Source organism: Pholis gunnellus, assembly GCF_910591455.1.
Source record: "Pholis gunnellus genome assembly, chromosome: 18".
Classification (NCBI taxonomy): Eukaryota; Metazoa; Chordata; class Actinopteri; order Perciformes; family Pholidae; genus Pholis; species Pholis gunnellus.
This window is the reverse complement of record NC_136545.1, coordinates 20039259-20065689: the sequence shown is the minus strand read 5'-3', so window position 1 is coordinate 20065689 and position 26431 is coordinate 20039259. Positions and strand designations below refer to the sequence as shown.

General features: G+C 43.7%; 1 protein-coding gene across 1 annotated transcript in view; it reads right to left on the bottom strand.

Annotated features, from left to right (window-relative positions):
- ttc28 (tetratricopeptide repeat domain 28) overlaps positions 1-26431 on the bottom strand; it is a 95921-nt gene that overhangs the window by 11949 nt on the left and 57541 nt on the right. The window contains exons 4-19 of the mRNA XM_079179363.1: positions 23966-24238; positions 23735-23865; positions 16974-17195; positions 15233-15421; positions 15046-15142; positions 8623-8819; positions 8379-8532; positions 8119-8290; positions 7456-7624; positions 7202-7362; positions 6620-7108; positions 4925-5117; positions 4691-4771; positions 3760-4012; positions 699-808; positions 178-307 (exon numbers count right to left, since the gene is read on the bottom strand). Of these exons, the coding sequence (XP_079035489.1) occupies positions 178-307; positions 699-808; positions 3760-4012; positions 4691-4771; positions 4925-5117; positions 6620-7108; positions 7202-7362; positions 7456-7624; positions 8119-8290; positions 8379-8532; positions 8623-8819; positions 15046-15142; positions 15233-15421; positions 16974-17195; positions 23735-23865; positions 23966-24238 (3021 nt within the window). The remainder of the gene's footprint in view (positions 1-177; positions 308-698; positions 809-3759; positions 4013-4690; positions 4772-4924; positions 5118-6619; positions 7109-7201; positions 7363-7455; positions 7625-8118; positions 8291-8378; positions 8533-8622; positions 8820-15045; positions 15143-15232; positions 15422-16973; positions 17196-23734; positions 23866-23965; positions 24239-26431) is intronic.

Below are 26431 nucleotides of genomic sequence, written 5' to 3'. Positions count from 1 at the left end.
AACTCACTATGACTCACTGATCAACAGCACAGTAATTCACAATGAACAACTTACACAGGATTTAAAAAAAGAAGGTTTTACATGTAATTTCGTAAGGTAGGAAAGTGAACAATGTGATGGGATGTGTGTGGGATGTTTGTGGACTGAGCAGGAATGAGGGGGGGGGGGTTGGTTCACCGAGGCTGACGAGGACCCTCTGGAGGGCCTGGTACGAGCCGGTCTGCAGGTCGAACAGAGAGAGCTTACAGTCGGTGCTGTGCTGCGTCTCGTGACGAATCGCCTCGAACAACACGGACGCTCTGTACAACTGAAACACACAGAAACAAACACACACTGATACACACTAAACTGTAGAATACACACACACACACACACACTGTATGTGTCACCTGGTACACTGTAGATGTCAAAGCTGAACTATTGTCACGACTTCAAACCTGAGAGAGAGCATGCTGTTACATTAACAACCACTGGAGGGCAGTACAAATACACAATACTTCTTTTTTAAATACTTAGTTACTGTGGATTTTGTAGAGGAGTTTTTACTGTTTATGACTTATTTATATTACTGTTGGTCTTGTTTTTACTCTGTATCTTGTGTGCACTGTCCACTTTGCTGCTGTGAATAAAGGATTATCCTATCTTATCTTATCTTATCTTATACACACACACACACACACACACACACACACACACACCTGGTGCTGCGCCTCCTCCAGGTTTCCTCCGGCCCACAGAGAAAGACCGAGGCGATGGCGAATCTTCGCTTCGTCTTCTCTCCGACCCAACTGCTCTGACAGACGCAGACCTGAGGAGGAGGAAGAAGAAGAGGAGGAGGAAGAGGAGAAGGAGGAAGAGGAGATCAGACGCTGCTGATGTGAGAATCCTTCTCTCTGACACTCATAACTGTTGCTGCCCCGGAGCCTCACAGTTGCCGTTGTCTCCTCTCTCCTTGTTCCCTTTTTGTCTTCCTCTGCCTGGAATCCGAAGACGTCTCTTCTGCTCTCCAGTTTGTCTCAGATACGTTTCATCTCCCCCCCGCTGAGCGGACGCAGACAGTCGTTGCGGGTTGTGATTAGTTCTCATTAGGGTTCTCTAGATTGAGCTGAATCTCATCAAACATCTAGTTTTGGTTCGCCCTCTCTCTCTCTCTCTCTCTCTCTCTCTCCGGGTGTCTGGGCCTGTGATGTTCTGTTTCGGTGTTTTCTTTCCTCTCGGTCGTGGGAGGTTAATTGGAGGAGCGCGTACGAATGTTTCTCCGGCTCCGTCCTCACTTCAACTCTGAGCTCCCGAGTTTCTTGGCTGCTTGTTGAGTTAATGATCAATTAAAATCAAGAGGATCCGTGAGTTTTGGTGACAAGCCGTGACCGCGTGTTACAGGCCCGACGAGGCCTGAAGGAGTTCATAACTGAAGCTTTGTCTCAGCTTTAGTTTGCATGTTTAAGTGTCGAAAAGAGATTCCAGCACACGGGCGGATTATGAGACGATGGGGCCCCGGGCTCAGACATGCAAAAGGCCCCGGCACCCCATAATACGAGCAAGACACACAAAGTTTACAGTTGTTTAGACTGTTATTGTTGTTTTGTGTCTCTTTGTGGTCGTCCTGTGACTGTAGTTGCTTAGTGTCATTTTGTGTCTCCTTGTAGTTGTTTTGTGTCTCTTCTTAGATGTTTGTTTGTGTCTGGTCATTCTGCATCTCTTTGTATGTGATTATCGTCTCTTTGTGGTCATTTTGTGTCTCTTTGTAGTTATTTTAAGTATCTTTGTGTCCATTGTTATCTCCTTATAGTTGTTTTGTGTCTGTTTGTGGTCATTTTGTGTATCTTTGTAGTTGTTTTGTGTTTCTTTGTAGTTGTTTGTTTGCGTCTGTGGTCAATTTGCGTCTGCTAGTAGATGATTTGTGTTTCTTTGTGGTAATTTTGTGGCTCTTTGTAGTTGTATTGTGTCTCTTTGTGGTCATTTAGTGTCTCTTTGCAGTTGTTTTAAGTCTCTTTGTGTCCATTGTTATCTCCTTGTAGTTGTATTGTGTCTCTTTGTGGTCATTTAGTGTCTCTTTACAGTTGTTTTAAGTCTCTTTGTGTCCATTGTTATCTCCTTGTAGTTGTTTTGTGTCTCGTTGTGGTCATTTAGTGTCTCTTTGCAGTTGTTTTAAGTCTCTTTGTGTCCATTGTTATCTCCTTGTAGTTGTTTTGTGTCTCGTGGTCATTTTGCGTCTCTTCGTAGTTGTTTTGTGTCTCTTTGAGTGACACGTTATAGGTGAAGGCCGTTGGGGGCCCCTGTCACTTTGGGCCCCTGGGCCTGAGCCCAAACGGCCCGTTCAGTAATACATCCATCTTCCCTCAGGATTATTTTCAACAACAAAGCAGTTTTAAAACTAGCGACTAGAAGAGACGTGACGCGTTTTAACGAGAAGTCAAGTTAGAGGAGAAGTTGAATCAAACAGGATTATTGACGACGAGCTGCCTGAAGGAGAGCGCGCTGCAGGGGGAAGAGAAACGGACTTTTTTCACTCGTTTTTCATCACAAGCAGAGAGTTTATTGATTCATGCAGAAACAGAGTGCTTTTGAACACGGTGGAAACGCTGTCAGACACACGCTGTGCCTGGATTCAGGTGGGAGTAAAGTCTATTACATAAGCGCTCATTGTTTAATGGTGCATGAGGACGCTCTTTTCAAATTAAAGTGTCATATTTATCACGTCACTGCATGATGTGCACTTAAATGTATCTGTGAGGGACAAAAAGACGTCTGTGGAACAGGTGCTGAGTCTGTGTTTGTATTAGAGCAGAAATTATGAGTCAATTAATCAATTAGTTGGCAGTTAATTCATTTTATTGGGCCTTGTTGACTTTTTTTCTAATAACAGTTAACAGGCTTGTTTTCTCATATTAACGAATAATTATTCCATAATCAGAGAGACGAGAATCAGTTATCTCATCAAATGAATCAATGATTACAACATAACTAGATGCCAGATTATCTGGATTATTGAGTTTAAAGCCTCTATATTTACATTATTTTAACGTGATTACAGTATCTTTACATTGATGACCTGGTTTTAAAGTAATCCCTGCAGTTCCCTTTAAAATACGACACATTTAAATCCTCTGAATACCAATATCTTCTATAAACAACGGGATCCAATGAACACACTCCTTTCTGCCAAAGTGAGAATAGTTTTGGGTATTTTACTTAATGCATTTTGGGGATTTGTGTTCTTCCTTTATGCTCTTCTCACTGGTTTGAAGGGTATTTATATTTTAAGTATTCACTCCTAAAGTGTCCGGTTCCTGAATCAAACCAAGGCGAGAATGACACATTGTTTCCATCTTCCAACTGGTCCGGTTTGGGTTCACAAAGACGAAACTCAAACGATCCAGAAGCTGTAAACAAAGGTCACGCGGTGGATAACGTTGCGTGATTACTGGTCGTACAGGCGGCTCCTCGTGTGACACAACAGAGGCTTCAACGCGTGTGATGTCATTTCCTGCGTGGAGATAAGAGTGTGAAGATGAAGGGAAAGCTGCTGAATTTGACTAATTTAGCGGCTAGCTAGTTAGTTAGCTAGTTAGCAAAATTCACCATGCTTTTATGCTACGCTAACGTATAAAAAATGGGCCAAAACTAATTTGTGCTTTACTATGATGTGTGTGGATAAAGTTGTGATTAAATGGAAAATTGTGCACCTTTTCAATATGCAAAAAACGAAACTTGAATCCAAGTTCAAAGGGGCGTGTCGATGCCGCCGAGCTTCCTCACCTTCCTGCAGGTACATCACAGCCTGCGCGTAGTTCTGCAGCGCGTGGTGTGTCCTCCCCAGGCTCCCGTAGGCCAGAGTTTTAGCGATCAGGTCGTTGGTCTGCGCCGCCACGCTGAGGTGCTGCTCCTGGAAGACCACGGCCCGCTCGTACTTGCCGAGAGCTTCGTAGGTGAGCCCCAGGTTTCCGTAGGCTCGACCCTGGCTCCTCACGCACCCCGTCTGCTCCGCTATGTCCAACGCCCTCTGGTGCCACTGCAGCAGGAGAAACCGATGACTGAAGGGACTCATTTGACATTTCTGGAATTCAAGTATCTTTAACCGACACTCGGATGAGAAGATCGATGCCACTCTTGTGTCTGTACACTAAATATGAAGCTACAGATGGTTAGCTTAGCTTAGCATAAGGACTGGAAATAGGGGGAAACAGCTAGCCTCTGCAAAATCCACCAACAATCCGTCAGAAAAAAAACATGATAAATTGTGGTTTTACAGGAGGTCACGTGCTGGACTACTCGCAGAGTTCCTCGAGTCTCTGCCGGTTGGACAGATCCAGGCTAGTAGTTCCCTACTGTTTCCAGTCTTTGTGCTAAGCTAAGCTAAAGCCTCCAACTCACACTTGACACTTTAACAACATAGTTTGTTTTAAACATACTCTTAATTTGTTTCTTTGTTTGTTTATCATATTTTAATATACATTTTCACATTTTCTATTTTTGAATGATGTCTTTTACTATCGCACAGTGTTTAATATCATTATTGCGTCACGTACTTGGCAATAAAACCTTATTCTGATTGTGATTTGTCGTACAGACATGACTATCAATCTTCTCACAAACACGGCAAGAAAGCGAATAAGGAAAAAAAAAAAAATCAAACTATTCTTTAAAATGACGTCTAGTAAATACTTATGTATTATGAATCTGCACAAACCTGTAGCGCTGTCTCGTTGTCGGCCATCAGCTGGTAAACGCCTCCAAGTGCATCGCTCGCCTCTGCCTCCAGGGATTTATCCTGACATTCAATGCAGGATTTACTACATCTTTTCTGTGCATATAAATGTACTTTTCATAATAATAAAAAAAGACCATTTGTTATATTCAGAAGTGCAAGAGAGGAGACAAACCGGCAGCTGAAAGAGGAAATCTGTTGCAGGCGAACCCTTACCCCCGCTGTGCGCGCGATGTTCAGCTGGTGCTCCAGGCAGGAGAGCGACTGCTCGTAGTTGCCCAGCTGGCTGTGCAGAGTGCCCAGCTCCCAGTAAGCCTGAGCCTTGCCTCCTCCTTCTCCGCCCAGCTCGTGGGCGACCACCAGCCGCTTCTCAAAGCACACCAACGCCTGCTGGAGACTCCCCATAGACCTGAAGGGAGAGGGGTGGGAATAACAAAAGGACGTGATTATTTAGTTTGAGCTTACAAACAATAAAAGTACGTGTTTTAAAAATGCATATTACAGCACTGTCTTCACCTACTATCAAAGCACTCGTTTTTTTTATCAGAGAGACCCAAGCGGGCAATTTAAGCAAGCAAATAGGTTAATAATTTAGATGATGGGCTGTAAAATCAGCTCAGTATCCTCCGAGAGAAAGAGTAGAAGTACAGAGGCGGCGCTCATCGGGATGAATCAGTGACTCTAACTCTCATTGTGACTCCAGAGAGCGAACAGACGGATGAAGGAACGCCGTCATTAAGCCCCGTTCTTCTTCTGTCGGTGAACGTTACTTCTGTGGTTTCAGAGGAGAGAGATGTGGAGTGTATACTCTCTGGGAAACAGCGAGGGAACTTCCATCTACTGCCATCTCCGCTGCTGCTCGTTACGGTTAATGAAAAAAACGATATTCTTTTCATTATTATCACGACTCTTAATTTAAAATGTGTGTACGCTTGAGGCAAGAAAAGCTCATTCGAGATTTTGTGCATGAAACTAATTGGAGAGCACAGAACATAAACGTACGTATAAACAGACATTAATACAAAAATAAAAGTTCAGAGCGCTGAATCCGATTGGTTACAGCACGAAGACACTTTTTGATGGACTTAATGTTTCAAATACATGTTATTAAAAAGAAGATCACATGGCGTGTCTTGCTTGCTCGATGTATTCTAGTCTGTAACAGAGAATATAATTCAGTTTCCATGTTCAGCATTCACTCAAAGAAGACGTAATTAATGCAAATCATGTGCTCCAGCTCACTCCACCAGCAGACAGGCTGAGTACAGTCACAATGTCGAGGAGAATGAAATACACAAATTAAATTAGTTCGACATTTTGGGACATGCACTAACCATAAGCTTCAATTAATAGCCCAGGCTTTTATTTATCACTGAACTCAACTGAACTCATATATTTGGGACACGCCTTTAATTACTTTTGCACAAAACTTTTGCTCGGCAAAGATGGGAAATCAAATATGTATTTAAATCAGTTTGAATATTACTTGTATAAAAATTAGACCGTCGAATAACATTAATTATGATTTAGCTCCAAGACAGTTAACAACGCTCGTTTTACACAGACGGCAACCTCTGAGTCTGAAAAGAGAAGTCAAAGCTTCACGCGTTAAAGCTGCATTCTCTCTAGTGTCCACCAGGGGGCGACTCCTCTGGTTGTATAGAAGTCTATGAGAAAATGACTCTACTTCTCTCTTGATTTATTACCTCAGTAAACATTGTAAACATGAGTTTATGGTCTCAATCTCTAGTTTCAAGTCTTCTTCAATACAGCATGATGTTCATTTAGTGAATGATGGTCCATTTAGAGTCAAACAGACCATAAAGCAGCATCATAACGTCAGTCCACAAACCAATGGGTGATGACATGAGAGTGGAATGAGCGTATTTCCTTCAGTTTGCCTGCGTTTACCTGTGTGCATTGCCGAGTCCTCTGTAGGCCTTCTCCTGGTCCTGGACATGGTTGAGACTCTGAGCCACCGTCAGGTACTTCTCGTAGTACTGAATGGCCTCCTCGTAGTCTCCCAGAGCGTCGTAGCAGTCCGCCAGGTTCCCGTAGGCCCTGCCTCGGTCCAGCATGCTCTCGGTTCCGCTCAGCTGCTGCAGCATGGCCAGCTGCTGCTCAAAGTAGCCGATCGCCTCCTCAAACACCCCCATGTTCATCTTGGTGATGCCCATGTTCCCGTGGACCTGCGCCTCCAGGCGGGCGTCCCTGAGTCCCTGCGCCAGGCCCAGCTGGGCCTCGTAACACTGGAAGGTCGTGGCGTAGTCGCCCAGCGCCATGTGGACGGCCGCCAGGTGGCCGAGGGCGCGGCACTCCCCCTGCTGGTCGCCCAGGTCCTTTCGGACGGTCAGCTCCTGGCTGTGGAAGGACAAGGCTGCGTCCAGCTGGCGGAGCAGCCTGACGGGAGACAAAAGAGCGATAAGAGAAGAAGAAGCAGAAGAAGAAGAAGAAACGGCACGCGGTTGAAAATCTCTGGCGACTTTTTATTACCTGTGAACTGATCCGAGAGCCGAGTAGGCGTCAGCCTCCATCTTCTGATCGCTGGCCTTCTGAGCCAGACTTAACTGCTGCTGGTAGAACCTCAGAGCTCCTGGAAGATCGCTCCGACACACGTAGACGTCGCCCAGGTTCCCGAGGGCCCGGAACATCGCCTGCTGACAAACACAACCACGTTATCAACAACCACTTCCTGTGAGTGTTGGCTCAACACAACAGCAGCAGCAGTAGTAGTAGTAGTAGTTGACCTGTGTGTTATCCAAGGCCTGTGCTAGAGAGAGCAGGTATCTCTGACACTCCTCTGCCTTCTTGTGCTCCCCCAGTGCTTTGTGGGCCAGACCCAGGTTACAGTAGGCTTTAGCCTGGGCCAGTTTGTCTTGGAGGTCCTTCGCCAAGGCCAGGTCCTGCTCGTAATACCTGGGGAATAGATGAAAAACAATGCCTCTATCCATCTGTCTGACTCTAAATGGACCATCATTTACTAAATGAACATCATGCTGTATTGAAGAAGACTTGAAACTAGAGATTGAGACCATAAACTCATGTTTACAATGTTTACTGAGGTAATAAATCAAGAGAGAAGTAGAGTCATTTTCTCATAGACTTCTATACAACCAGAGGAGTCGCCCCCTGGTGGACACTAGAGAGAATGCAGCTTTAACACATGAAGCTTTGGCTTCACTTTTCTGCCTGAATCGAGCCCCAAACACTCCATGTTTTTTTTATGGCTGCAACATTTAATCAAATGGAAATATTTAAGATGCCTTGTAAGAAACATTTCTTGACATCTTTTTGAAACTTTCGGAATCTCCACTAGAATTTAAAATAGTCAGTTTTTCATTTCTCTGTGAAAACAAACATGTTCCCATCACACAAAGTTTGAATTTCATGAGGTGAATTAGGTCTCTGACCTGACGGCGTCTCGGTACTGTCCGAGGCAGTAGTGGGCGTAGCCGAGGTTGTGGCAAACCTTCCCTTCTCCCTCCAGGTCCTGCAGACCCGGAGCCAGAGCCAGGTACTGCTGGTAGTACGGCAAGGCCTGAGCGTATTCGCCTCTCCAGCTGTGGAAGTTGCCCAAGTTTGCTGCAAAAGAGGAAAAATAGTTATGAATCAATAAAAATGAATACATCCCCTCCTCTTCTGTTCCTCGAGTGCTCTGGCTTCTTCTTGCCTAGCGCTCTGGCTTCGCTCTGGGAGTCCTGGAGCTCCCGTGCGATGGCGAGGTGGTGGAGGTAGTGCTGCAGGGCTCGGTCGTGGGCGCCCAGCGCCTGGTAGGCCACGGCCAGGTTACCGTGCGTGGAGGCCTGGGACGGACGGTCGTTCACCTGAGAAAAAAAACAAAACATAACAAGAGAGATGTCACGCTGGCGTTTGTCCAACACGAGCGTATAGCTACGCGTGGGCTTGAGGTTCACCTCCAGAGAGATCTGCAGCTCTTGGCGGTGGTAGCGGACGGCCTGGTCGTAGATGCCGAGCGCGTGGTGAGCGTTGCCCATGTTGCCGTAGGCCCGACCCTGAGCGGCGTAATCACTCAGCTCCTGGGCGAAGGACAGGTGGGCTTTGTGGAGCTTCAGCGCCGTCTCGTACTCCCCCTTCATCTGGTGGATGATGCCTGAGAAACGAGTATTAAGATGCTGTTAAGCAACATTTTATTATTCTAATTAGGGGTTTGAGCCGAGTACTTAGTGTTGAAGTCTTTTGACTCAAACATTTAGTGAATCAGCTTTTAGCAATAATAAAAAAGAACAGCAGCAGCTGGAAGTTAAAGCTTCCTATTCAGCCAGGACTCAAGTTTAAAAATGGTTTTATCTTTTGTTGTCATATTATTTATCACTTCTTCTGTTGTATAAGTTGCATACTTTATTCTATTTTATCAGTGTAGTTTTTATTCCACATTGTTTTGGTATTATTATGATCATGATTATAGAACGTCTCTGTTTCCTGCTCAGGGACTACGGATCTAAATTAGCTGACTCAGGTACATTTAAGAAGCTGTGCACTCCTCCTCCTCCTCCTCCTCCTCCTCCTCCTCCTCCTCCTCCTCCTCCTCCTCCTCCTCCTCCTCCTCCTCCTCCTCCTCCTCCTCCTCCTCCTCCAGGACATATTGCTGGACCCGCTGGAGGGAAGGGGGGCACAGGAGAACCAGAACCAGGACTGAGAGGAGCAGACTGTCAGATGAGAGGTTTTCTAAAGGGACTCTGGTGCTCAGAGTCACTACCACTGTAGTCCACAGGGGGCGACAGAATCAACACAACATGAAAGTTCCTTCGTAGAAACTTGAATCTAAAGTCGGTCAGCGGAGCAGTCGTGGAACCCGAATGATGATTGTCGAGTCTTCAGAGAGTCGAGTCTAAAGAAAGTCCGACTTCATTGTGACGTGCGTCCGACTCTAAAGTCTGCAGCGCTGCTGACGAGTTCATCCAACATTCATGTGAGTTCATCCAACATTAATTAAGAGGAGTCAGGAACATGGTTAAATTCCCAAAATGATGCACCGGGATATAAATAACCAGCAAAGCAAAGAAAACATGAACATGTGAGATACGAGTGCAGAGCAGTAAATAATTAAAACGCTACAGTGGGAAAATTCACCAAAAGCCTAATAATAATCTGCTGCTGTGGATCTTCAGCGTGCAGAGATCCAGAGACGTCTCTGTTCAGCGGGAAGGAACGAACATCCCAGTGGAACATCACAGCTCATGTTCCCAACGATCAACAACCCAGTTTACAAAGTGTACACAAGTAAAGAAAGAAAGAATACAAGTTAAAGAAGAGCCAGACGAAGAGGAAGACGAAGAGGAAGACAGCCGTAGTTGCAGGTGACACACTCTTATTGCGTGTGTGTGTGTGTGTGTGTGTGTGTGTGTGTGTGTGTGTGTGTGCGGTTAAAGGCAGCCTTCATCTTCCCTCCTCCAGTTCCTGTGTTTACACGCTAACAACTTGATTATAACCAGATTTGAGGCAAAGCTGTGATAATCACAGCCGTCATGTAAACACCTTAATGAAGATATCTCAGTCTGATTAAAGTCCAAATCAGAGGAAACAGGATTATAACAGGATTAGATTACACAGCGTCGACTCTACAGCCTTCAATACACACATTCATATAGAAATATATTAATTAATTCATCTATTTGATTATATTTTCTTTCATTTTAGTGTCTCACGTGCATTGGTCTCCTTACAGTCTTAAACAAATTAAATATATATATATATGAATAAATGTAATTATATGTAAATAAATAAATACATTAATAAATTAAAGTAAGTAAGCAAATACAAATTAAAAACAAACAAATAAATGAATAAATAACGGCTAAACAGTTACACTCCAGTGGGGAATAAACAAATACATCTTTTTAATGATATTATCTTTATATTGAGTTGTTCTGTTCAGGATCAGTCTGTTGATATTTATCTTAATATCGTCGATAAATGTGATGAAAAGACCAACATTTAAATTAAAAACACACCAGTGAACCGTGAACACACTGTACTGACTAGAGCCCCAAATGTGGATTCATCCACCGCTGAAAATAGTCCCCAACAGATGCTCTACTTCCTGCTGTTTGTTGGATAAAAACCACAGCGAGCAGCTGTTTGAGGAGATCACTCAGACTTTTATTAAATATTTAAAACATTGTTTTTATTTAAGACGACTTTTTGAAGATTTATGACTTCAGTAGGAACCAAATGTGCTGAAAGTAACACATTTAGCGTAACACATGTTGGTCTTTTCACGGGATTTGATGACAATAACAATAAAAACAGAGTTCTGCCTTTCTGACACTCGCTGGTTCTTTTAAAACTCAATCATTGTGAGATGATCTGGTTCAGTTAGAAATACACCAACACAAACAAATGTTTGCTTATAAATAACTTCAGTCTGCTCAGCAGCCGTAAAACACGATTTCCCACAATGCTTTGGCTGTTTAGTGCGTCCATACTTTAAGTCAATATTTCATCACAAACGCATCTGTGAACCGTCGTCAACTTGAAGCGTCAGAAAGGTAATCGCTGTATAAATGAATGTTATTATTATTATAATCAATGACGAATCAGCGTAAATACAGAGCAACACAGGGAAAAAACAAAAGAAGAAGAAAACCAGTCGCACAAAAGCAATTAATTAAAATTAATAATTGCATCTTTCATTGGCATATTCTAGATTAACTGTGAAAGCGTCCAACCTAAAAGAACAATGATTGATTCAGTTTGTTCTTCTGTGCTTGAATGACTTGAGGAGTGCATGAGGTGCACACATCCTCACACAATGTTCTGCTTTTATAGAAACATTTATATGTGAGAGACGCTTCGTGGATGTCTGCTTTTTGTGCAGACACATGCACATCGCTTCTGCAGTCAGACAAATAGCAACAAATAAACTGTTGGTTCAGAGGAAAATGCAATGAAACGACACTAGAATACAACGTTTTTAAGACCCGTAAGCTGTGTGGGGATGTAGGAAGGCAAGGCAACGTGAGGAAGAGGAGGAGGAGGAGGCAGCCGATAAGGAGAGGGAGACCTGGTTCATCGGGGTCTCGCTCTAAGAGGATTACTCAGAAGCCTGCAGAGTTGGCTGGAATATCTGGTTACAGTTACACCTCTGCTCTTAAACTCCGCTCACTCAGGAGCTTCTCAGAGGAGCGCGCTCTCTGCAGACATCCTGCAGGACGGGGGGGATTCCCCCCCGACGGATGAAGATTAGAGGCGTGTAAAAGTCGGGTGACATGTGATGACGGGGTGTTCGGCCGAGAGATTACAGGAGGAGAACAGATCCGGAGCCTCGTGCATCAAACCTTCATGTTTCTGCTGTTTGTCTTTAAGGTAAAGATGCAGCAACAAAAACACTGCGTTCAGTCAGACTGCAAGTGGATTCATGAAGAGTGAAGCTTTAAATAGTCCCGTCACAACACCAGGCAACGAAGAGGAGGAGACGGGAAGAGAGGAGGAAACAAGTGAGGAGAGGAGGAGAAAACAAAAGGTAGAGAGGAGGAAACAAGAGAGGAGGGGAGGAGGAAACAAAAGAGGAGAGGAGAATGAAGGGTTGTCACGTCAGCAGTGAGAGAAAAGAATCATCCATAAATGATGATCACTGATCTGAACCACCGACTGCAGCTCGTCTGTCTCTAAAGAGTCAGCGACTTCAGCGACTTCAGCGACTTCAGCGACCTCCTATCAGAGGAACGTCAGAGGAACATCAAAGGAACATCTGAGGAACGTCAGAGTTCTGCTCGTTACAGACGGCAAAAAACAAAAAGGACTTTTCAGGAGACTGAACACGAGACTCAGGAAATGTTTCCTTGATGGTGGAGACTGTTCAGAGCTCCCGTTAACGCGGTGATGCAGCACACACACACACACACACACACACACACACACACACACACACACACACACACACACACAGACACACACACACACACAGGCGAGTCGTCCACTCAGCGCTGGAGTCGGGTTCTCCGGCTCTCAGATATCACTGTGGCCGCAGAAACCAGAACCCCGTTAATAAAACATGAGCGTTGATTGGCCAGAGAGGCACTAATGCTGCGGTCATGTGATCAGGACCGTCACACGGTCTACGGCCGGGGCTGCAGAAGTACACGTAGTAGTGACAGTACTACTATGGAAGTACTTCACTTCCTGCACTGAAAACCTTACCTGAGTAAAAGTACTTAGTTACATTCCAACACTGTCTACTGTCTCTCTGCTCAGCTGTAATCTCATCACATGTTAAAAAGCAAAGTATTCAGATCTTTTACTGAGTAAAAGTAGTAATACCACAGTGTATAAATACTCTGTTACACGTAAAAGTCCTGCATTCAAAACATATATATAAATGCACTCAAGCAAACGTACTCATTATGAAGAATAATATGTAATATATCATTGAATTATAATCATTGATTCATTAATGTGTTCATCACTTTAATGCTGCAGCTGGTAGAGATGGAACCTTAAAGAATACGTTGTGTACTGCTGGGTACTTCATTCTGTTGGTTATTGATGATTATATTTTGTATTCTTCATTCTTCAGCGTGTACTTCAGTAGAGCTCTGAGTGCTGCTGATCGATGAGCTCAGTCTGGAGATTCTCCGTCAGACCAACAATGAGACTTCTGCTTCTGTCACTTCTTTTTATCTCTAATTAAATCACATCATCCACTTTTAGGAAAAATGAAATTCCCTCAGAAAACAATGAAAGTTTAAAGGGCAGATTGTTCTCTGAAGGACACAACGAGCTCTGAGAATAAAGGGAAGAAACATTAGAGTTTCTAACAAACAACGTTGTTTAGTTTCCTGTCTTTAGTTTTAGTTAACTTTACGTTTAATAACAATCATACCAGTCTGTACATGAAGGACAACCAGCAGGGACAACATGGCATGAATTATTCATCATGACATCACATCATCTCAGCAGTATATCATAATCCCTGATGATGGAGTCCATGAGCTTCTCATGATGAGCTTCTCATCGACTCGTCGATCAGTTGTGACGCCGTTTGCTGCAAATCTGCTGAATGAAGGAAGCAGCACAACAATCACACTTTAAGGTTCAGAGTGTAGCTCTTAACCAGCTGCAACATGAAAGGGATTCAATCAATAATTATAAGATATTAAAGATATACGATATATTATTCTGCATCATGAATACTTTTACTTTTGGTTCTTTAAGTATATTTGGATGCAAATACTTTTGTACATTTTAAATGCAGGATTTTTAACTTTTTAAATTGTTCCACCTTTGAAACCAGGGAAATAAAACTAAACTGTAATTATTAACAGACTCCGATTCAAGTGAATGTTGGTCAGAGGACGTTCTGTGAGATCTAAGTGAGGACATGTAAAGGACATAAACACGCTGCTGTCGTCCTCAGTCTGTTGGTTTTGAGGACTTCCTTCCTCTTCAGGAGAACAGACCATCATCTCTGATAAACAGGTACAGCTGAGCTCACTGCAGCGACTGTGTTGTTGTGCTGTTCAAACAACGCAGCGCGCTGTCGGCTCACATCCTGTATTGAACTGAATATGAACCAGTCATTTAAAGACCCTATTCTTCTTCTTCTCTTCTTTTATTGAGCGATGCAACCTTGTTCTTTTTTTCCACACAGAAGCAGAAATCTTCCATCCTCCTCCAGTATTGTATCATCTACGCTTCCTCAAGGGTGCAGCCTGATTAACGAGACGCCTCCTCCTCCTCCTCCTCTTCATCATTATTAGTTTTCTCCTTCTTAAAGATACAACAGCAGCTCAAAGCTCAAAGACACATAAAGAGGCTTCAAGGGGAACCTGAGATCAAAACGTCCTGAACATCAGTGCTTCTCATAGTGGGTTCCGTGACTCTCCGTCAGGAGGTCCACAGAGTTATTAGCTTTAAATTATATCATTGCTGTTTCATTAAAAAGTGAATATCTACAGATGGAGACCATTAAAAACAATAAAACAAGCATATTGTGTCCATTAGTCCCGCCCACGTGAGCTTTGAGCCAATAGAAACTCTGATGTGAAGCACTGATTGAAAGTCAGCTTTCCGTTTATGCAACCGGTGAACAGGAAGTGACCATATCTGGACTGAGGAGGAGTGACGTAGAGACGGCGTATACGTCTCTGGTAGAGACCTGTCAATCACCGTGTAGCCCCGCCCCTAAAGCATCCCCTGCTTTATGGTCTGTTTGACTTTTCATGAGGAGGTCCTTGGAAAACACCTGCCGTTCATTACTTAGCTAAAGCGTCTCATTTACTCTTAATTCAAACCATCAAACACACACAGAGATAAAGAAAAGTAAATACCGAACACGTGTTTTTTCGTGACTTCCACGTGCGGTTGGATGAACTCACCGAGGTTGGACGACGCTCGTCCCTGAGCCGCTCGGTCCTGCAGCTCCTGAGCGATTTCCAGCTGGTGCTGGTGGTGCAGACGAGCTCTCTCCAGGTCCTGAGGGGGGTCAGGGGGTCACCGCGAATGTTTACAAAGAAATAACAAGAGACTCGCTTAATTAATCTGAGCGTGTGTTTATATACCGACCTGCATGCAGCGGGCGGCGTGTCCCAGACCGGCGTACGCCCTCATCTCGATGGCCCGGTCGGCCAGCTCCTGAGCCAGCTCCAGCACCCGCGTGTGGTACGAGATGGCCTTGTCGAAGTCGCGCTGAGAGTGGAAGGCGCTGCCCAGGTTGCTGTACGCACGCGCCTCCTCACGCCGGTTCTCCAAAGACTACAACAAAAAAACAAAGAAATCATGAGAAATCCCCACGAGGGCTGTTTAGTCCGCTGTTATCAAAAGATCAGATTATTAATAATGCTCTTCCTTAAAAAAAAAAAAAAGGCAAGGACTTTGAAAAGACTTAATGAAACCATTGTCACCGGCTTCAGGACATTAAAAACAGACGTTATGAAGAAATGCAGCTTGTTATTGAAGTTTTACAAAACTACATCTGTCCTCTGTAGAACTCCAGATAAGAAACAGATTTCCAGCGGAGAGACGGACACGGAGCCTCACATCTCCAACAGGAAGAAAGGAACCTTTCATGTTACAAGCTGCAACATTTCCAGCTGAACTGTCACAACAGAAACGACTTCATAGACTCTCAGTGTTCCGAAGATGTGACTTTATTCTGGTGCGATGTAAGCGCGGACAGATGGAGGATTAGTACGTTAGAGCAGAGAGAGAGTCGTGATGCTGGCTGCGGCTGCTGGCTCGCTTTGAGATTTCGCGCTTCGTCCAAAAAAATAAATAAAATAAAAAAGTCACATAAAAAGTGAAATGTGCTCAGATTATTTGTTTGTGTAACTTCTTGCAGCCTGAACACACACACACACACACACACACACACACACACACACACACACACACACACACACACACACACACACATGATGTGCTTTGTTATAAAGGCTGCGTTCAGAGAATGACGGATAGTTAAAACAAACCTAACTGCTGCCCTCCTGTTCCTGTTCATCACAGTCTTCAACTACAAATCACGCTTCTCTCCATAATAATCTCCACATTACATTACTGGAAGCCGCCGACGGCTTTATGTTCAATGAGAACATGTGATTTCCATTTTTAGCTTCTAGTTTGTGGAGCAGCATCTTCCCTCTGAATGTGCGGATTCTTTCTCTTCACAAGAATCAAAGAATCAAAGAATCAAAGATTGAATATTTGAATCTGAATTAACGGGGATTTCAGTTTGTAGCTTGTCAGTCATAATGTCTCAGCTGTTAAACCTCCAAACGTTATTTTAATGTGAAGAATCATTTTTATTCAAATGATCCGATGCATAAAGGTGCATACATGAACTCTTTTTTGGGGACTATTTTCAGCGGTGAATGAATCCACATTCTCATGTTTCCAAAACATTTTCAAACAATCACGAGAATCATCTTTTCTGCAGTTTTCACCTCATTTTAGCTTAAAAAAGGGAAAACCAGCCATTTTAAAGAGATTCACGTCTGACGAATCAAAACTTTGTTCGATGAATGTGTTATTTTAAACATATCCAAAGAAAAAATAAATGCATTTTTCTTTCTCACAGTTAAACAAAGATATGAGGCTCACTGATGTTTAACGGACGTCTGCGGCTCAGAGGAAGAAGAGCGATCAGGAGGCTTGTTCGTAGACACATTCACTGTTTGTTTTTTATCTCACTGAGTGAATAAAATCTCTTGCTTTGTGGGAACAATCTGAAAACAGAATAACTCAGTAGACACAGAGAGTTCCTGCTCCCCACCGGAACCCTTTCACATGTAAAGATGCAGCTTTGTACCTTGGCGATGTCCAAGTGCTGCTCGTGGCTCTGAACGGCGTTGGTGAAGTCGCCCAGCGCTGTGTACACGGCGCCCATGTTGCCCAGCTGGCGGGCCTCGGAGAGCCGGCACTGGGTCTGTCGCGCCAGCAGCACACACTGTTTATGGCTGGCCAGCGCGTTGGGGTAGTCGCCGATGGCCGTGTACACGTGGCCCAGACTGCTGAGAGCGCCGGACGCCGCCTGAAATCACACAAACACACAGTAGTTAGAATCCAGTAAACAACAACCAAGAACACACACAAACACACACACAAGGAGCTTTGATTTCAGGGTTTGAACACCAAATAATTCATAATGTTGTTTTAAGTTTGTCACACGCTGCCTGCACAACACGGTAGAAGAAGTACTCAGATCTTTTACTGAAGCAAAAGTATTAATATCACAGTGTAGAAATACTCTAAACTGTATTTAAAGCTACTACGAGGAACTTTCATGTTGCGTTGATGTTGGCGCCCCCTGTGGACGACAGTGGTAGTGTTCCTGAGCACAGACTCCCTTTAGAAAACCTCATGTTTGCTGCTGCAGGGTTCCTCACAATAACTTTAAATAAAAGTATAAAGATACGAGCATCAAAACACAATGAAAGTGACAAAAATAAAACAAACAAAAGTAAAAAGTTTCTTTGTTTGTTCTTGTTAGAGACGCTGCAAACACATGATGATCTTATAGAATCTGATGCATTGATGTAGATTAAACTAAACAGGATATAGAGGAGTTAACATGCAACACACACAGTAACGCAGCAGAAACAGATATAATAGTGAAACATTTTACTGATGCTAAAGAAATACTTCTCCTTCAGGTTTTGAATGCAGGACTTTTACTTGCAGTGGAGTACTTCTACAGCGTGGTATTAGTACTCTTACTGAAGTAAAGCATCTGAATCTTATCCCAGATGGAAGCGTTATTGGAGTGAAGGCTGATCTCTTACATCCCATTCCTCCGTTCTCATGTTCCTGCGGTTCTTTAAGAACGCTGATGATTCCTCCTCCTGCTAATTACAGAGACGTCTTCAGGCATAATGATGCCGCGCAGATCATGATGAGTGTTTCAGCTGAGGATCACGCTGCTGTCGTCTCAGTAAAAACAAGGCCATGAACTGTCTCACACACACACACACACACACACACACACACACACACACACACACACACACACACACACACACACACACACACACACACACACACACACACACACACACACACACACACGCCCTCGTCTGTTTCTCTGATTAGAGGAGTGCGTTCCTCCTCCAGTCGTCTGAAAGCTGCCTCCTCGTCCGCTCACTAATCTTAAGGTTACTGTATTGATCAGAGGAGTTCATGGGAAACGTTTGTCAGGTCTGAGGACGTCTGTTTCAAACGAAGCAAAGCAAATGAAGACGAGAGCGCCGCCGTCTGTATCGACAGCGGTCCCATTCATCACGGTGCCTTTAAGTGGGCAACACGTTCCTACACTTTGCATTGCTATTAAACACATAGAATCATTATCCTGACGATACACTCTGTTAAAGTACTGACGGTTTTTCAATTAACTCCAACCGGTAATATTCTACTATATTTAAAATGAAATACAATTAAATCTAACGGTTTGAGGCAGATATTTATCTAACATAGACGGTTTTCTATATTTTATGCCACATAATTAGACAAATATTAATATAAATAGTCCCTCGGGCAGCTCTGGTGTGGGGGTATTCACTGGCAAAGGAATAAAGAGAGAATGTTCACATTAATTATATGCAAAAACAGAGTTTCTGCTGCAGGATGATGATAATAAACGTCATCCGAACACCGTCAGTCTGCCGTCTACGTCTCAGTTTAAACAGCAGACGTTTCCAACTGAATGAACAGATATTTAGGTGGAGGATCTATAGAATGTCTTTTATAAATGAATCGTTTAATGTCTCTCTGACCGAGAGGACAGTCTGTATTATATCATCTGTTTTTCATATAAAAAGTAACAATAAGTGTTGTATAAATGTGGAGTAATAAGTAGAATATAGTAGAAGTAGAGATGTATATTTTAGCATCAAATGGAAATACTCAAGTACAAGTATGTCTAAATTGTACTAAAGTAAGTATTTGAGTAGATGTACTTAGTTACTTTCACCACAGGTAAAGTCTTCATGAGTATCAGATTGGAAACAGGAAATGATCTCTGATGATCTGACAGACTCCGTGATGTCATCACTGTGACACTAATGAAGTTAAAGCTGCTCTGAAAAGCAGCTTCAGTCTCTCACGTTAAAGAAACGACAGCGTGACTTTGACCTTTCGGAGTCAGAGACACGATAATGAAATGTTTGCAGGTTTGAAGAACGAGAGCGAGAGGAAGCTATGAATTATTGAAGAGAAGCGTTATTAGCATGTTCATTTACACCCCAAACCATCTTCCTCTGATTCAGACGAGTGTTCGTCGAGGAAACATGAGAATCACAAGAATAAATAAAGGTACGAATATGGATTCATATACGTTGAAGTAGATTATATTACTTTTATAGAAGGAAAACAAACAAAAATATTTCCACTCAACTATTTTAACCCTTTGTTTCCACGTGTCCAGCGCTTAATTCAGTCATTTATTTTATTTAAATTCTTTACAAAATGCACAAAATCACATTTTTAATAAGACAAACAAAACGAGGACCCGCTCAAAAAAACGTTTTTGTGAAATATTGGATAATTTGACCTCAAACATTTATTCCACTGGTCTAATCTTCAGCGTTGCATTATCTTACTTTTAATAAAAAGACACTTCAGGTGAGATAACATAGCTAAGCTAGCTAGCTAGCTCGCTAGCTGGCATTGGTGACATTGGTGACGCAAAATCTTTTAAAAATCGACAAACATCATATCTGTATTTCATGGAACAAATAAAACGTGTCTGCTGATTGGCCGTCGCCATCTTGATTTTTTGCAGCCAGTGAACAGGAAGTGACCACATCTGGACTGAGGAGGAGCGACGTAGAGATGCCGTACACGTCTCTGGTAGAGACCTGTCAATCACCGTATAGCCCCGCCCCTAAAGCATCCCCTGCTTTATGGTCTGTGTGACTCTAAATGGACCATCATTTACTAAATGAACATCATGCTGTATTGAAGAAGACTTGAAACTAGAGATTGAGACCATAAACTCATGTTTACAATGTTTACTGAGGTAATAAATCAAGAGAGAAGTAGAGTCATTTTCTCATAGACTTCTATAGGACCAGAGGAGTCGCCCCCTGGTGGACACTAGAGAGAATGCAGCTTTAACACATGAAGCTTTGGCTTCACTCTGCAGAATTGAAGGGTTGTAGCCTCGTTATGTCTAAGTTCATTTCAGTTTACCGACTCCTATCACATGCTTTTTAATACAAAATCAGAATTTGTAAAGTAATTAAAGCTGGTAAATAAATGTTGTAGATTAAAAGTGTAAAGCTGCATAAAACTCAAGTAATCAGAAATTCTGACATAAACATACTCTACTATGTGAAAAACTGATGCTTCAGTTGAAATGATTTTTAATAAATCCCTTTATAATCGGAGCCTGACTGAATGCTAAAAAGTGAAAACAGCCAAACTGACCTTTAGTGGAATTTACCTGCTAATTAAAATCAGGACAAACTGCTTTTCTCTCTGCTGCTCTCGTGTTCGTGAAAAGGCGACAGCACACACACACCGGCCGAAATCCCAATTCCCAGCAAAGCGATGAGCGTAAACACATAAAATCCAGTTGACACATCTCTCCGAGGCGGGAAGAGGGAGATTTAATAAATGACGAGGAGGCCTCTGTGTGTGTGTACAGTCAACCGGCCAGACAAGTGTTTGATTTCCCTCAAGGACACAAAATGTTTCCCCCGAAGGAGAAAAACACCACGAAAAGAAATCCAATCATGTTGTGTGTGAGAGCCGCTACACAACGTTTATGTCTGCGTTTATATACGAAAAGACGGAGAGACTGACAACACTTGTCATTTTCATAAAGAAAATCAAAGATAATATGCAACCTGTCGTTATATTTTCATATAACGTTGAAGGGAAATCTCATTGAAGAAAAGCTGAAATCCTGGTGAGCAAAGAGGAAGACGAGCAGAGACAGAGGAAGATCCTCCTTCATGCTGCTGCGCTCGATAAACTGTCTGGAAGAGACGCCGGAGCTTTCCAGAAGAACAGCGACGCTCAATCGCCCAAAAAATATGAGCTTTTAACCCTCAGCGTGGGCCGAAGGAAGAGATGAGTTCTCCTGCTGCGTCACGGAGGAACCACAGATGTGAATGAACTCAAGTCGGTCTGAAAGTCTGAGTCAGCACAAACAGAGGTGAGAAGGTTTTTTTTAGCTAAATGTTAGCTTCCTGTAACAACAACACATCGGTCTCAGTGTAAGTCGTGCACAATAAAACACGATGCAACCAGACGGCAACCTCCGGTTCTTTAAAGTGAAGTCAAAGCTTCATGTGTTAAAGCTGCATTCTCTCTAGTGTCCACCAGGGGGCGACTCCTCTGGTTGTATAGAAGTCTATGAGAAAATGACTCTACTTCTCTCTTGATTTATTACCTCAGTAAACATTGTAAACATGAGTTTATGGTCTCAATCTCTAGTTTCAAGTCTTCTTCAATACAGCATGATGTTCATTTAGTAAATGATGGTCCATTTAGAGTCAAACAGACCATAAAGCAGGGGATGCTTTAGGGGCGGGGCTACACAGTGATTGACAGGTCTCTACCAGAGACGCATACGGCGTCTCTACGTCGCTCCTCCTCAGTCCAGATATGGTCACTTCCTGTTCACTGGTTGCAAAAACACAAACCTCGATGGCGACGGCCAAAACGCTGAACGTGAGGCTTCAAAACGTCCACAAACCAACGAGAGACGTGTTGGTGACGACGTCCTCTTCTTATAGTCTGTGGCTGGAATCCATAAAAGAATCCAGCCTAAGAATCGACCGTAGAGACGAAGAAACTCCTCTCTGGCACACATTAAACATCATAAACTTCATCAATACAATAGCTCAAGGTGACGTCTTCAGAGATGTTGTTGTTTTGTCCAAACGTAAAGAAACAGATTCTCAAACGATTCATTGATGACCAAAAATTGTTGCTTATAAGCGAGTGTTTTCTTTACAAAGCAATCGCAGCGGGCTGAATACCATTCTACTCTGAAGGTGTTGTTTTTAACGTGTGTGTTTGTTAACCATCAGCTCTTTGTTTGGCAGCACGCCATCTGGAAACACACAGCGGGAGATATGGATTCCTGTTTGACGGCCGTGTTGCAGTCGCCTCAGGCTGAGCACCTGTAAGAGGAGAGGGCTCGATAATCCGCCCGTCAACAAACACACCTGACATTCGACTCGTCAGAAAACAGAGACACACACACACACACACACACACACACACACAGGTCTCCTGTCTGAGGTTGTGGAACAGGAAGCTGCTCAGGAACACGAGCAGACACGATGTGTTCTTCCATTAAAATGAACTTACTCAAAGCCTCATTCGTCTTACTGACAGCTGTTCAATCCGCCGCTCCACATCCAGGCTGCAATCACATGCTATTAAGTGTCCGTGTGTGTGTGTGTGTGTGTGTGTGTGTGTGTGTGTGTGTGTGTGTGTGTGTGTGTGTGTGTGTGTGTGTGTGTGTGTGTGTGATATCGAGCTGCTGCTGTGTGAACGTCCAGTGGAGCCTTTAACAACACAGCTTTAATAAAGATGTACATTACAAACACCTCCAACAACAGCTAGAAGATATAGAATCACAACAGTAATAATCAGCCCAGCGCTGCAGTCAGTGTTATATTTATATATATTTATAACCATATTGATCCACAGATATCGAGTTTATACTTTATACTTGTGAGAGGAGAGCTGAGGAAGAACAAAAGAGAAAATGAAGAGAAAGTTTATTTCTGTAAAACTTTCTAAGAAGTAGAACTCTGTTGTTTATATCGACTCCTTTTTCCTTCAACTTTGATATCACTTTGTGTTCATCAAGTATGAAGCTAGAAAAACTGCCTTAAAAAAATGCAATATAACTATAAAACTATAGATATATAACTATATATATATATATATATATATATACTGTACTTGTGGTGCAACAGAGAGTAGTTGATCTATAATCCGTGTTAATGTTTGACGTGATCTCTGACTTTAGGGGAAAATGATTCTTATCGGCTCATCGATGATCAGCTGTTGGAAGCAAAATAAATACGATCAAAAAAACCTGCGATATGATCTGAACCGTGAGTTCCCGACACTAAACCGTGCACACGTATGAAAGATACGATTTGATTTGATCCGCTCGGTTCATCAAACTGAATCTAAACACGAAAGAAAGATCGAACTCGTCAGTTAGATCTGTTGTGTTCTGGTCGACGGCGTTCACAGATATTTGTGCACAAACGAGCAGAGAAAACAAAGAATATCGAAGATCAACCAACAACAAACATTATTGATGAACACACACACACACACACACACACACACACACACCTCACTCCAGAACTAAAGTACCGATAGCAGAACCGTAAACTCCGGACTTTATCGATATTCTGTGTTTTTACTCATTTCGGGGAGCTTCTCTACGTGTAACTGTGTTCTCCTTCATTCTGTGGATGAGTGCGGCGCTCTGACATCACTCCAGGTGAAGGACGCCGCACTTGAAGCGAGGCTGCAAACCTACACAACCATGCGTATGAATATACACGAGCACGCTCTCTCTGCGTTCAGACGTACCTCCCTGTCCTTGAGCTTCATGGCGAGCACCAGCTGGTTCCTGTGATTGGCCAGCGCTTCTCTGTAGCTGCCTTTGGAGAAGAGGGCGGAGCCGAGGTTCCCGTGAGCGCGGCATTCCCCCGACTGGTCCCCTGCGGACAAAGAGACAAAAAAAGAAGCGTGTGACATTCGCTGTCCTCGCCCCGTCCGCTGGCGCCTCACCTCGCCGTCCCCTCCTCTCCTCTTCCATACCTAAGGTCTTGGTCACCTCCAGGTCCTGCTGCATGTAGGCCACGCTCTTCTCCGCGTTGCCCAGGGACCAGTAGGCCGAGCTGAGGGCCGAGAACACGGAGCCGCGCAGCTTCAGGGAGCACGTGCCGATCTTCAGCCCGGCCTCCAGCACCACCACGGAGGCGCCGTGGAAGCCGTGGGTCAGCAGCTCCTGACCGATGACGGACACGACCACGAACGGGCTCTTGTCCAGCTTCATCCTCTGCAGCTGCTGGTAGGTCGGCTCAAGGGAGTCTGTGAGGGGTGGGGAGCACAGAGACGCCGGTGAGGTGATGTGGGTCGTCCTTTAACCTGAACACCAAGTACCTTTACAACAGAACACTGATCCTAAAGCAGCTTAGAATGGCTTTCATCTGCTGGAACTAATGCATCCAAATAATTTATTATCCAACATCGTTAACGTGAACTAATGTAGATGCTTTGGAAACCGTTTAATAATTCCAAAACACTATTAGTATAACTAAACCTGTTGGTGTGGAGACAAAGCGTGCAGCTGTTGCACCGTCAGTAAATCATTTCTGGGTGATTGGAGGGAGAATTAGTGCTAATGGCTGCTGGTCCTGAGGGGCCGACAGCCAAGTGGAGCAGAGACAGAACAGAGCTGTGACTCCTGGATTCCACCGTCTCTGCACTGAAATAACTGCAGCATGTGCTCCTCTTCATGGGGCTCTGAACAGTTGTTGAATTGTTGAACAAAGCACCTGCATGTTACCGACCTTCGTCTTATTTACTTTAGATCACAAGAGCTGAAAGCTTTTGTGTTGCAAATATTCGCATTCATTTAAATCAAAACTCTCATCTACAAGAAGAACACTGGCACAGATACTTTGCACTGTATTAACACCGTATTATATGTGTGTTACATGTGATTTCATGTGAAATGAAACGGTCCTTTATTGCCTCCTCGCCCTCTGCTGTGCTGCTGGAGCATCCTGCTGACCTCCAGCCACTGAGGGTCCATCCAGTCTGGTCTTTACATCCGTTCAACTGAGAGCGATGGTCGTGTGTTTGGGACGTTCCAGCTGTTTATTTTACATGTTACACCTCTACAGCAGTCTGCGGGGATGTTTAGAGGATTTTCCGTCCTTCTGTGAGCATTTAACAGTCAAATCATGTCCGTCTCACTCACTGAAGGACTGCAACACGGTTTTGTGGATGCAGGTTATACGGATAGAAATAACTCATTTTACTCTTCAAGACAAAAAGTTTAAATTAATAAGCCACAGAATGCAGATTTGCTCAGTTACACAGTTACACCGTCTTTCTGCTTGAGTTAGAGTTAACGTAGTTTAGCAAAACTCGTTCAGGACTTCCTGTTCAGAGGTGCAAGAGTAGAACAGCTGCTGCACCTGATTTATCGCTGCTGACTGATGAAATGTACGTCACTGTTTAATCAAAAGAGACACAAACATTTTGACCAATCACCTTCAATCACGTCTTTTCAGTTTTGAGCTCTTCTTTTCTACTAATATTCTACGTTCATCAGCAGAAAACTTTCTCTTTTTGCTTTCCAGACGTTGTGCAGCAACAAAACATCCCGACATCAGGTCACATTTATCTGCATTTTATGCAAATGAGATGAACTGCAGCGGTTCTCCGTATAGTCTTTAGCAATACGACGCTAAATTGCAAAAATAGGTGGCGATGTAAAAATGTTGCCAATTTGAGGCAGAGCTTAGTAAACATCCCCCCGGTAAGAATTGGAAGGATTGCCTCTACTTTCAGCACATCATCCTATAAAAAAGACATCAGCAGACCCCACAGGAGCCAGAGGAGCCAGAGGAGGGGCCCCTCTTCCCCGCTGTTAATACTGCAGCTCCCCTCCTGGGCTCACCACACAGCGGCCCTCTCCGTGGTCCAGACATGTTGCCTCTTCCTCCTGCTTACTCAAGCATGACGACTCCTGGTAACACTTGATACTGGGCTTCTGAGCTTTTGAGGCGCGCTTGCTTTGAAGCTTATGGGAGATGAAGCTGTTTTTTTTTTTAGGTTGCAGCCCCCGGACAGCAGAGCAACCTCCCACAGTGCATCAGATGTGCACAGCGATGCTTCTGCAGGAGTTCAGGGACTCGCTGCATATCAGAGCTGATGATCAGACTCAGTCCCACGGCAGCTTGAGAAAAAGGCACCAAATTAAGTCTGTTGGTTTCGTGTACAGGGACACGGATTGTACGGGTTATTGTGGTGCTCAGCACGATTTCTTTGTGCGTTGAAAAATGAATTTAGGTTCAGGCAACACAACCAGCAACAATTAGGTTCAGGCAACACAACCACCAACATTTAGGTTCAGGCAACAGAATCACCAACAATTAGGTTCAGGCAACACAACCACCAACATTTAGGTTCAGGCAACAGAATCACCAACAATTAGGTTCAGGCAACACAACCACCAACATTTAGGTTCAGGCAACAGAATCACCAACAATT